Source organism: Antedon mediterranea, chromosome 8, assembly GCF_964355755.1.
Source record: "Antedon mediterranea chromosome 8, ecAntMedi1.1, whole genome shotgun sequence".
NCBI classification, from domain to species: domain Eukaryota; kingdom Metazoa; phylum Echinodermata; class Crinoidea; order Comatulida; family Antedonidae; genus Antedon; species Antedon mediterranea.
In genome coordinates, this window is record NC_092677.1 from 7021601 (window position 1) to 7035076 (window position 13476).

Consider the following 13476-nt stretch of genomic DNA (forward strand, 5'->3'; position numbering starts at 1 on the left):
GAATGAAGATGTGTGGTCTTGATGTGGAATTTGGCACTAGCTAGATGGTTTTATTTTCTGTTTTGAAATATAAGATATATTGTTTCCCACAAGAATAAACGATGAGCAAAATCAATTTGAATACAATTTGTTAGATCCAAATTTGATCACACTACTACCTATTCAAAGTTTGATTTTATTTATGTTTATTTTTTAATGTCATGTTTTGTGGGACAATACTGTACAGTACATCAAATCAAGAGCTACTCTAGACGGCGATTTGGCTTAATAATAGTAATAAAAAAAAATATTTTTGGCTGAAATTTGTATTTAAAAAAATAAATGAAAACTCCCGATGGTGGCGCTACGTACGTGCGGGTTCGGGTAAAAAAATACTAACAGCATAAAAGAACATCAAAGCAACAAAAGCATGCTGCAGATATAATGCACAAAATCAAAATTATAGCTTATGTGTAACTGTTCTTACTGTATTTAAGTATTCATTTAAGTGCACATAAATAGTACGAACATTATTGCGTTAAAGTCTAGTAGGCTAAACTCATTTTATTAAATAAAGTGTAAGTAGGCTAGGCCTAGCTTTATTATTAGCCTCACCGCCACCCTAGCTAGAGAGCCTAGGACCCTTAACCTATTTTGTCGGGGAATTAGGCCTAGCCTACACCTGGTTAAATTGTGCCGTGTCGCGCGTGTCAAAACCAAGCTGGTGACAGTAAATTAGATTAGGCCTAGACTCGCGGGCCAGCCTTATTTATTGTATTGTAAAAAGTTATTGTTGGTGATCTAACAAGATTAACAGTCATGTCGGATACATGGAGTGACATTCAGGCTGTCAAAAGGCGTCAAGAAAGCCTCCGTGAACGTGTAAATCGACGGAAAAAAGAACGCCAGAATTTAGCTCTTGCTGCTGGAGGAGGTGGATCTTCTTCAAGCTCTCCCTCTCAACAGCAGGCTACCCCTGTTGACCACCAAAGCAACTTAGATTCTCATCCAAAGCCTACTAAAGCGACATCAGATACTGCAGCTATTGGAAAAGAGAGAGTCTCTAATTTACCAACTTTAGTTTCCGCTACAAAACCATCCAAAGTCCAAGATTTATCATCAGGACGTAAGTTTTTTTTAAAATCGATGTGCCAGTGGATATTTTGTCACTGATTTCACATAGAAATATTTGTTATGTGTAGGCCCAATACCCCTACAGTATTGTCGGTTTGAGATATCGGTCGTGTCTGAAATCGAAAAAATAACTTATTAAGTAAAAATGACATCCCTTTAAGTAATTGCGAGTAAAGCCTCTTGTAATCAATCACATCAATAAATGTATTAAAAGGATATAGGAACAAAGGTATTAATTTGTAGTGACATTGTATATAAAATGTTATCGCGACTGATTTCATTTAATAAGAAATAAACTATGCATATTGTACATTTGACCGATGCAAATGACAATGATTTAAGTGTCCACCTAGGACAGTTGCATTAACACTAGACAATTTTTTAAAGCATTGTCAACTTAGAATTAAGTTTTTAAAAAACTAACATTAAATTGGCACAATATTATAGAAGATATTGGCCCATTCTTAGTTATTTACACGTCTGGTAGATTGTTTCCTAACCTCCAAAATCAGCGATAACTGTTCCCATGAAACCGACTTACACAGGTAAATAAATCCGACTAAAATTAATCCAATGTTTTTATAAGGTAATTAATGTGCATATTCTTTTGCAGAGTCTGGAACTCGAGATGAACCTCTGGTTGTGAGAGGAGACGGTAATGCTGAAAAACCAACAGAAGTAAAACCCAGTAAAATTAACAAAGCAGCAGAAAATATCATAATTAACCAAGCAATAGAACAGTTACTTCTAGAAACTTTAGGGAGTGATGACATTAATTTACCAATGGATTCTACAAGTATACATACACTGCTTTGTAAGGTAAGAGGTGGTGGGTTGAGCTGGAAGGGTTACCCTCTCTACAGTATATAAAGTTGGAATACACATTTTTGCGGTTACGTTTTTAGATCAAATCTTTATTATCTTACTCTTACTCATGATGGTCGAAGAATATTGATTAAACTCAACAGTTCTTTTCAGAGACATACGTTGCATACTGCAAACTTTATAACAACATAATCTTACCGGTCAGGGCTAAAATGGCAAAAGATTTCCTACTTTCTAGTTTTTTTATCAGATAATCTATATTGTTTTGACAACACTTGTAACATGACCACAGTGCTGATTTTGCCATTTTTATTGTGACATCCTTTTACAGAAGCTAAATGAAGAAGTCTCAAAAGTTGGTATTGACAGTTTATTACAGAAGTTAGCTGCTCAGGAACTTATAAGGTGAGCATTGAAGACTGAATACAAATTGGTAATAAAGGCTGTGATTATAAAGTGGAGAGTAGAATGGTTGATGATTCGTGAATGGCAAAACAATAAAAAGAGGGTGCTTAGTATTTTCTATTAGGAATCTTCTCAAAATTATTCTACTGCAGTAACTACATCAACAGGTTAAAAGAGTAAACAAAACACAGTCAAAATAACTATAGCGAGGCATTTAATGAATAGGCAAAATGCCTTAAAATGCGACATGTTTCGAGAAACTATTCTCATCATCAGAAGAACAGAAAACAACGCCTAGAGTACTTATATACCAATAGGACAGGTTGTATGTAAATAAGATGGTAATTAGCTTGATAAAACAACAAGGAACGTAAGCAACAAACAATCATATGGCTAGCGTGACGCCTAAGTTATAGATTTGTTTGTTCAAGTGATGTGGTAACTGCAGTAGAATTATTTTTGACATGTCTCTTAATCGTATTTTCTATATTTATTTTTATAAAGATTTAAGGAGACTCGGGAAACAGACGGCACTGTACACCTTTTGGTCACCTATGTTGAACACAGCAAGGTATGTATCTTGATTGATTTCTGATTTTAATGTAGATGATATAGGTAATTTTCAGGCCAAGACACACATAACTAGTGCTTGACCATGTTCTATCTTTGGCCCATCTTGCCCTCTTATTCTTAAATTCTTTCAACCATTTTTTATTTGATTTTTTATGATTAGATAAAAGCAATGACAAGTCAGGAAAAAGATGAACAGAATAAGTCGGGATCACGGAAAAGACCGCATGAAAGGTATCCAATTTACATATATTGAAATATTAAAATTTAAAACAAGTCATTCATAAGCAAGAGCATGTCATAATTGAATATCTTTAAAAAAAAATGTTATTTCTTTTATTAGGCGCCATTTATGTAGAGCTTTGACATAAAAATTGACATACAATATTTAAAAAAAAAAGAAAACCAAAAATAAGCAATAAACAATCTCTCTATATGTGCAATTTACAATCAATAATATAGCAGTTGGTCTGTAATGGAATATCGTTATTATATATACGTTATTATCGTAAGAGCTATATTTTCTCTTAATATAAACCACAGCAAGGTGATGTCTAAAAAGTGTTCAACACGGCAGCTAAGTTAGTTATTTCAACATGAGGCTTTATTTAGATATGCTTATTCTACAGTATGTGTATGATTGGCACTTAAATGTTTTCCAGGGATGAAAACGATATTGAAAAGGATTCTGGGAAGAAGACTTGTCAAGAAGCAGTAGTTGAAGATGATGAAAGCTTTCTTAAAAACTTGTTATCAGTCAAGTCATTCAAAGAGCAAAAGGTCGGAGTTCAATAACAATTTTTGTTTTGTAATAAAATAGTGGACGTTAGTTGCAAATAGGTTTATTTGTGAATAAAAAAATCCGAGTAAACTCTGTCAAAGAATGATCTTCTTAGTTGTGGTAGTAGTAGTCACAACTAGTCATATTTGGGCGTACCATACTGTCTGTAGTATATGCACGCGCACATTGGGTATCCCGCTTGATGCGCGTACTGCGCATATGCTCTGGTGATAGGTTAGCCTACGAACGTTCTATACTACTTGTTCATGAATAGTAATAGTTGGTTTCATTAAACACATTCATTGTTATTATACTCATCTCAGCGTATGTTATTAATTTGTCTCGAACAAACGGGTACGACGATACACGACACTGGCGACGAGGATACAGGCACATTTACATAGAGAAACGGAAGTATAATAATATTATAAAACTAGGCCTAGGCTAGCAGTTTTTGATTTTCCAACAACGGCAACCGTAACCAAGGAACTGCACAGGCTAATAACGATTCTGAGCGCCCTGAACGTACAGAGCGAAGCGCGGTAATGGCAGCGGCTAATACCAGAATTCTATTCGAGGAATTTAACGTCCAGTATGGAGACATAGATACGTATGTGGACAGGCTGGAACAATATTTTGTGGCATTAGATATCAATGACGGAGGTAAGAAAAGAGCGATATTATTGAGTAGTTTCGGAGAGACTGGATACACAACGATACAAGATTTGTGTTTTCCTGATAAACCAAGTACAAAATCGTACGATACGCTCTCAACCAAGCTCAAAGAGCATTACAAACCTACTCGAATAACGATTTCTGAACGATTTATATTCAGAAATGTAAAACAGACACCGGGACAGACTATTTCTCAATTTGTATCACATCTAAAGAAAAAGGCGATACATTGTGGTTTTGAAGGAGAGGCATTGGAAAACGCACTGCGTGTTCAGTTCGTATGTGGACTAATAAGTCAGAGCATCCAAAAGAAATTATTGACAAAGAACCATACGTTCAAGGAAGCAACAGACATAGCCATAGCCTCGGAGGCAGCAACAGCGAATATGAAAAGTATGTCGCACGATGTTGACAAGCCAATCAACCAAGTTACGTCTAACAGCAGGAAGTCTACGAAAACTTATCAAGCGTCAAAACTAACACGAACGCAGAAATGTGACCGCTGTGGTATGAACAATCATACAAGAGATACGTGTAAATACAAAAACGCTACATGCTTTAAATGCAACAAACAAGGACACCTAAAATCAGAATGCAGGCAGTCGAGTAAATCAACAAAACAATATAAACCTAAATCCATCAAGCAAGTAGAAGCACCGGATTACGACGAAGGTAATGACGATTTTGTAGATACAATGTTTTGCGTAGGCATTAAGCAGGACAATTCGGTACCACCAATAACGGTACAGATGCGAGTTGATGATATAGATATTGATTTTGAAGTAGATACGGGCGCAGCAGTATCGATAATTAGCTTTGACGATTACGAAAGCAAGCTTAGCCATCTACCATTAAAGTCAGTAAAACGTACACTTCACGCATACACAGGTACTAAGCTCGATATAGCAGGAGAAATTAAAGTCACCGTGAACTATAGGGGCCAGAGTAACGTTCTCCCACTGATAGTAGTGAGAACGCAGCGACGAAACTCACCACCCTTGCTTGGAAGAACCTGGTTAGAAGTGATTAAGTTGGACTGGAAGTCATTATTTCCACCATCGCTTGCTCAGAATTCGGTAGAAATAGATAACGATGTCGGTCAGTCATTCAAACGGAAGTTCCCAGAAGTTTTCCGAACGGAATTGGGTACGGTTCAGGGACACAAAGCGACATTACATCTAAAAGTGAACGCAATCTCAAAATTCTGCAAAGCTCAAAATGTTCCATTTGCGCTACGCTCCGCAGTTGAGGTAGAGTTAGACAGAATGCAAAACGAAGGAGATATTTATCCGGTAGACTTTAGTCAGTGGGCAACCCCATTGGTATGTATTCCAAAGGCCGATGGCAGGGTACGTGTCTGCGGAGATTATAAAGTAACAGTCAACCCGAGTTTAAATTGCGACCAATATCCAATTCCGACCCCAGAGGAAGTTTTCACCAAGTTGGGAGGTGGAAAGCGATTCTCTAAGATTGATTTGAAATGTGCGTACCAGCAGTTAGTACTGGAAGACGAGGCGCAAGAGTTGGTAACGATCAACACGCACCGCGGATTATATCGATACACGAGGTTACCGTTTGGTATTTCGTCCAGTCCAGCCATATGGCAGCGATTTCATAGAACAGGTGATAGCAGGACTTAAAGGAACATGTGCGATCATGGACGATGTTCTTGTTACAGGTGCGTCTGATAAAGAGCATATTAGTAATCTTGAGAAACTATTTGAGAGATTTAACAAGTATGGTCTCAGAGTGAAAGCTGAGAAATGCGCGTTTGTAAAAAAAGGAAGTAGTCTACATGGGACGTAAGCTATCAGCAGCAGGAATTCAACCGACAAACGATAAAGTGAAAGCCATCAAGGATGCACAAGCACCACAGAATGCAACAGAACTAAGATCCTGGTTAGGACTAGTTAACTATCACGCGTCATTTATTCCACGATTATCGACGATGATACATCCTTTGAATGAGCTGTTGGGAAGCAAACCATGGTCATGGACTGTCGACTGTAGTAAAGCGTTTAACGCGGTAAAGCGAATTATTAGCGAAGACATGATGTTGACGCATTATGACCCATTAAAACCACTGGAACTATACACGGATGCATCACCATACGGAATTGGCGCAGTCATTTGCCACGTAAACGAGAACAATATCAAAACACCGATCGCGTACGCATCGCGAGGCCTGCATAAACACGAAAAGGGTTATGCACAACTAGACAAGGAAGCCCTAAGCATCATGTTTGGACTTCAAAGGTTTAGAACATACTTATACGGACGGAAATTCACGATAAGAACTGATCATAAGCCACTTGAACGCATTCTAGGACCTAAATCAGCTATTCCGACACTGGCCGCACAGAGATTACAGCGATGGGCAATCGTACTGTCAGCGTTCGAATACGATTTAGAGTTCATTCCTGGAAAACAGAACGTAATTGCCGACGCACTCTCACGTCTCCCAATGCCAGACGAAGGACGGGAAGACGATGCAGTATACAACATAGCGGGGCATACATTAGACAATTTGCCAGTCACGAGTACGAACGTACAACAGCATACCAGGAAAGACCCGCTATTGAGCAAAGGGTTATACATGGTACGGACAGGTTTATGGCAGTCAGAAAACGACGACGATCTAAAACCATTCCTACACCGAAGAGACGAATTGAGTGTAGAACAGGACTGTTTGCTGTGGGGATACAGGGTAGTGATTCCACCGAAACTCAGAGGGGCAGTTCTGGAGGAGCTTCATTGTGCTCACCCCGGAATCGTGCGTATGAAAGAGATTGCACGAAGTCATGTCTGGTGGCCCCAGATAGATTCCGACATTGAACGATTGGTGAAGCAATGTCAAGCATGTCACCAAACGCAAAGTCGACCAAGCGTAGCACCAATGATGCCCTGGATCTGGCCAAATCAGCCTTGGACACGAATACATATTGACTATGCGCAGAAAGATAAACGAGATTATCTAGTAGTGGTTGACTCATATTCGAAATGGCCAGAAGTCGTTCAGATGAACAGTACGACGAGTGCAGCGACCATCAAAGCGATGAGAGAGTTGTTCAGTAGATACGGATTGCCTGTTCAACTTGTAAGCGATAATGGACCTCAATTTGTTAGCGACGAATTTGAATTCTTCTTAAAGCAAAACGGGGTGAAACATGTAAAGGTTGCACCTTATCACGCCGCAAGCAACGGAGCAGCAGAACGAATGGTTCAATCTTTCAAAAGATCGTTAGCGGCAAGCCGAGCAAATGGGAAGGATTTCCAACAATGTTTGGACAGATTTCTTTTATCGTATCGCACAACAAAACACGCAACTATGGGACAAACGCCAGCGAAGTTATTCATGTGCCGTGAGTTGAGAACGCGAGTATCACTTTTACATCCCAGTACAGAAAACAAGGTACTGAACGAGCAGAGTGATCAGAAGCTTCATCACGACAAAACGAAAGATCTTTGAGAATTTTACCCAGGTGAAATGGTATTAGTGAAAGATTTCCGACAAGAGGGAAAGTGGTGGCCAGGTACCGTGATAGAACGTACCGCTCCAAAATCATACGTAATTAGTGTTGAGGATGGCCGAGTGTGGAAAAGACACATTGACCAGTTGAAAGCGACAGACGCGGACGCTTACGCGAGTAAAACTCCTACTTCACATAGCGAGTTGGAACACAAGATTAAACAGACAGTACCAATAACGATTGCGAGCGAAACGATTGCGAACAAAGAGCAAACATCCACCAACCAACCGGTTGAAGAGGAACATAGATTGTCTTCATCGCCTGAGGTTATTCCACGACGCTCCACGCGACTTCGAAGGAAGCCAACGCGACTTATCGAAGAGATATAGAACTTGTGAACAATGTTATTATTATGAACGTTAAAGTTATGTTGTTCATGTTTTTACACAAAGTTATAATGGTGAGAATTACTCACATTTGTTAATTATATGAGGAACCAAATAAGAACTATCTGGAACTATAGAAGCAGTAATTTAATCACGATGATTAACCTATTTGATTAACAAGATAATTAACGAAAGTTTATTGTGCTTATTGATATAATGTTAACGTTAAAATAAGAAAGGAGGAGTGTAGTATATGCGCACATTGGGTATCCTGCTTGATGCGCGTACTGCGCATATGCTCTGGCGATAGGTTAGCCTACAAACGTTCTATACTACTTGTTCATGAATAGTACTAGTTGGTTTCATTAAACACATTCATTGTTATTATACTCATCTCAGCGTATGTTATTAATTTGTCTCGAACAAACGGGTACGACGATACACGACACTGTCTACATAGGTTTTATCATTGTCTCTCCACTCTTTCTCTAAATGTTTAAAGTTAGTCGTCAAACAATTGTAGTATGTGTTTATATGTTTCTTCTGTAGAGTAATGAAGTCGGCAAGGAGATCTTTGATCTGCTCAACATGCCAACAGCTAAGGAGCAATCGCTAGCAGAAAAGTTTAAATCTGCAAGTGGTATGTATCTATCAATTATCAATCTGATCTTCTATTTTTATCCTCAGTTCACAACAACAGACCTCCAAAGTCTCCCAATAACTGCTAATAACTAATGATAATTATACATTTTAGGCACAGTCCAGGAGTTCTGTCCTCATGGTACACGACAGGACTGTGAAAGAGTTGGTAACAACACTGTTCGTTGTAGCAAGGTACGATTTTAAGAAAAATATTTTATTTAGTACAGTACCATATAAGTAAAAAACAAGATCTTAGTGGTGAAATAGGCCCCATCCAGGCTTAGTTATTTACCAAAGTTAGCTATGACACCAACTAATTAAGGGCGTGTGGCGCAGTGTGTTGGACGTTGGACTATCGATCGTCAGACCTAGGTTCGAATCCAACTCTCGCCGCATTGCTTGTATCCGTAGGCAAGATACTTTACTTACGTTGCCTCTCTCCACCCAGGTGTATAAATGGGTACCCAGTTAGATCTAGACACAACTTTGCGCTGGTTACCGGCTGCATTATGGGAGTATGTTTCCATACGTGTTTGATCCCAAAAAAAATACTGGGGTAATAATGCTTGTAAAGCGCCTTTGAGCATGATTACTCATGAAAAGGGCGCTATATAAATGTGGTATTATTATTATTATTAAGCCTTAACTGGCCCATAGAAAGATAATAAATAAATATTTTACCTTGATTGAAAATGTTCATCTGGTTTGTAGATATAAGTTATTTTGGAAATATTCTTTTTTTCAAACCAACAATTAGTAAACTAACCTTCTTGACAGTTTCGCTGTCCTGATTGGACTGCTTCTTCAGAAATAAATAATAATAATAAATAAATAATAATAAGAAATAATAATTTATTTCTGAATAAGCAGCGAAACTGTCAAAAAGGTTAGTTTACTAATTGTTGGTTTGAAAAAAAGAATATTTCCAAAATAAATATTTTACCGTTTCTTAAATATTTTACAGCTTCATTTCCGACGGTTGATAAACAAGCATACTGATGGTAGGTGCACAGGATTCATTTGATCAATAAAACTTGTAAAACAAATGGAAAAGAAATAAATTATAAAGAAATTGTTCATATTCTTATTCAACATATCTTACTAATCACATAATGTTATAATAATTTACTTATTCAAGTTGCTCACAGGTGTACCGTGCGTTTATTATCCCATGCACAAATTGTTCAATCATATTTTGTTTCCAGAAATGTTTGTGTACACCACAGGATTGATATTTAACAGATAGTATTTCTATTTTTAGAATCACTTGGTGATTGCTCCTTTCTAAACACATGTTTCCATATGGACACTTGCAAGGTACATGTCACCTTTTGTACTTCTTCTATGAGCTCTTTATTGATTAGCTTCAGGATTTAGTAGAACAAAGTTTGAATTGTTAATTTTAATATAATACATAATACAATCCTTCTGGTTATAGTATGTACATTATGAGATTGAATACCCACCCACATTGGACAAGACAGCTTCCGCCCCTAATAAGGGCCTTCGTGGAGATAACACAATGACTCTTATACAACCTCAGGTAGAATTTCATTTATCTATTTGATTGCATTTTATTCAGTAATTGTTATTTAAAACAAATAGCATTTAAAAATAGCAGTTCATTCGAGTAGTAATGTATACTGTATCTAAAGTTGTAATGAAAAATAGTGATTACAGGTATTGTTGTAGAATACAGTTTTTTAAAAACCTATTGTAGTGGCTGGTAATCATGCTGGTAAGCATGACTACTGTACATTCTCATCATCCTTGGTTGCATTTGTAGTGGGTCCAGTGCGACTTGCGATCCCTTGATATAGATGTACTTGGTAAGTTTGCTGTCATTATGGCGGATCCTCCGTGGGATATCCACATGGAACTTCCATATGGAACCATGCAAGATGATGAGATGCGGAAGCTTAATGTACCTGGTCTTCAAGATGATGGATTCATATTCCTTTGGGTCACAGGAAGGTATGTATAAGTAGGTTCTTAACATTGGCTTTTATATTAAAATTGCATGCCTGCTAGGAAGCTATTAAATAACCACGTACTAAAGACACATGATTGGTGATGATGTTTGTGTAAATCTTTGCCTGCAATCTATCATGAAAATGTATACAAAATAGTATTGAAATGTTATTTTAGAGCCATGGAACTTGGACGTGAATGCTTACAATTATGGGGATATAAACAAGTTGATGAAATCATCTGGGTAAAGACCAACCAACTTCAGAGGTTAATCCGAACAGGAAGGACAGGTCATTGGTTGAATCATGGGAAAGAACATTGTTTGGTAAATCAAGCTGTGTTTTCACTTAGTCTGATATGAAATGTCAACACAGATTGTTATTGTGAATTCAGTTCTTTTCGTTTGATTTCCTATTGACTTGACTTGTGAATATGCCTTTGTTTATTCAGAAATCATAAGTTCTGACAATCATAAAGACAATTTGTTTACTCTATAGAAAATCTGTTATGTTTTATATTTATGGAAACTATTTTATCTGTTATATTTCTTCAAATAGGTTGGGGTCAAAGGTGACCCTGCAGGGTATAATAGAGGCCTTGATTGTGATGTCATTGTAGCCGAAGTGAGAGAGACAAGTCACAAGCCGGATGAAATATATGGATTGATTGAACGACTTTCACCAGGAACACGCAAGATTGAGCTGTTTGGAAGGATGCATAATGTACAGCCAAATTGGTATGTTGTTTCACTATACAGTTAGAAACTCTGTTAACACTTTGACTGCCAAACACGAAGATCTTCGTTTTTGGAAACACAACGCTTGACTGCCAAAAACGAAGATCTTCGTTTTTCGCGTTTTTTTTACGAAATCCGGTAGATAGGTTAATTATTGGTATATACTATAAATATGAACACTATATTCGGTCTGGACCGTCAATATTTTACAATTTGAAAGTAACTAATCTGTTTACGAACGACTGTCAAAATGGTACCTGTCGAAATAACAAACACCGCGCATCACAGTAGCGCGTAGAGCGATGGCTTGGCGCATTGTGTATCGGTCGCGCGCTAGCTATGCCGCCGAAGCATTACAAAGGTTTTTGTGGATTGACATGTTTGTTTGTTATCTGAATAAAAAATAATGGAGTCATTTTCAATATGAAGTCTTTAATTTTATTATTGTATGTATACCCTAATTGTTTTGGTGTTTTACTGAAAGTGACCGAGTTTCACGCAACAAACTTGTTTTGAAATGGTATGGTTATTATCATCAGTTTACTATCTCCTAGGCCTAGGCTAGTAGTACTAGCCTAGGCTAGCCTAGCCCTAGTCGTAAAACGGTTCCGGACCAACTTTAGGCCTGGTTAACTAGGCCTGGTATCTTTACTATGTGGATTTTGGCGAAACATTGATGTAAGATTTATGATTTATAAAATGTAATACATTTTTCGATAGTGATAACTTGTTTTTATAGGCCTATCTGTGCCGTGTAAGTAACTTTTTCGTTGTTTGTTGATCTCACCGGGCGATATTTTCATATTGTGATGTCTTGCACAAAATCGCGAATATCTCAACTTTCTTGCGCGAAACTACCAAAAATTCAAAAAGTGGGTTACTTTCATTTTACTATTACGATTTACATATTGCGATTTAAAAATCGTTCTTGGTACCATTGTAAAGCTAAAATCTTTATGATTATTTTAGTCTAAATTACATATAAATCAGATCACATACATGGTTGCAATCAGCTTTAATAAAAACATCGAATTGGGCTAAAAACGCTGGCGGTGGCAGTTTCTAACTGGAAAAACCTCTGGCAGTCAAAGTGTTAAGGGGACACGTTTGAGACCTAACAAATTGTCCTCTTAATATAGTCTGTCCGCTGAATAGGTGTTGACTGTTTTAAAATTTCCCCTCATTCGAGTTGTCTCAAAGGACGGGTTTTACTGTCTCAATGGAATTTTAACATCTAGTAATACTGTTTATTCCAACAGGACTACGCTTGGAAATCAATTGGATGGAGTGAACCTTGTTGAGCCGGACATTATAGAACGCTTTAACACAGCTTACCCAGATGGCAACTGTATGAAGCCAAGGGAGAAAAAACCAGCAGAAGTGAAGCGGTAAACAAAGGCTTGTTGTTGAAGAGTTGATGAGAAAATGTTACTGAGCCTGGCTACCTAGCTTGATTGACTGTTTGGCGCCTTGCTAACAAAGTGGGGTGAGAAGAGAAGGCAAGTGAGATCATCTATTGTAGTGGATTGGTGGTAGGAAGAGAGCTCCTATCTTCCTAGGGCCCTGTAGCCCTACACATATCAAACTATCTAAAGGAAACATCCTAAGTTAAAAATTCCTATCTAACTGAATATCCCTTAAGTGAAATCCATATATTTATTGACTTAAGTGAAATATCTCGGTTAAGTGTATTTCAATTATTGTATAATAATTGTGCAAATCCTGTGATGCGTTGGATCATGCCAGTATGGCTTAATTTAATAATTCAAATTTTGCTGAATTTTGTTTTTGATAATGAACTAATTTGCTAAAACATCCAATGTTAATAAACTTTTTTAAAGTTAAATTAATGTATTTCTTGAGTTCTTTTAGATTTATTCATTTTCTGTTTCAACGTCATCA

The 13476-nt window shown here is 37.4% G+C and overlaps 1 protein-coding gene across 3 annotated transcripts; it reads left to right on the forward strand.

Moving 5' to 3' along the window:
- The first annotated feature begins 363 nt into the window (after positions 1–363).
- LOC140057502 (N(6)-adenosine-methyltransferase catalytic subunit METTL3-like) lies at positions 364–13420 on the forward strand. Of its 3 annotated transcripts, none has more exons than XM_072103193.1 (16): positions 364–452; positions 767–1105; positions 1727–1932; positions 2270–2343; positions 2848–2914; positions 3077–3147; positions 3576–3693; positions 8775–8865; positions 8980–9059; positions 9832–9868; positions 10129–10184; positions 10306–10410; positions 10654–10841; positions 11016–11163; positions 11396–11574; positions 12834–13420. In XM_072103193.1, the coding sequence occupies exons 1-16, from the start codon at positions 449–451 to the stop codon at positions 12964–12966; spliced, it is 1896 nt and encodes a 631-aa protein (XP_071959294.1). In that variant the 5' UTR covers positions 364–448; the 3' UTR covers positions 12967–13420. The 3 variants fall into 3 exon arrangements, with proteins under 3 accessions (XP_071959294.1, XP_071959293.1, XP_071959296.1); XM_072103192.1 differs by having other exon boundaries at positions 393–452; positions 789–1105; XM_072103195.1 differs by having other exon boundaries at positions 394–1105.
- The last annotated feature ends 56 nt before the right edge of the window (positions 13421–13476 follow it).

What these genes read in the sequence shown, in the direction of transcription:
- LOC140057502 (XM_072103192.1), top strand. Translation starts at nt 424, where the DNA reads ATGCACAAAATCAAAATTATAGCTTATGT. An exon ending in ATCAAAATTATAGCTTATGT is followed by an intron (nt 453 to 788) that starts GTAACTGTTCTT and finishes TGATCTAACAAG; the next exon opens with ATTAACAGTCATGTCGGATA. An exon ending in CCAAGATTTATCATCAGGAC is followed by an intron (nt 1,106 to 1,726) that starts GTAAGTTTTTTT and finishes ATTCTTTTGCAG; the next exon opens with AGTCTGGAACTCGAGATGAA.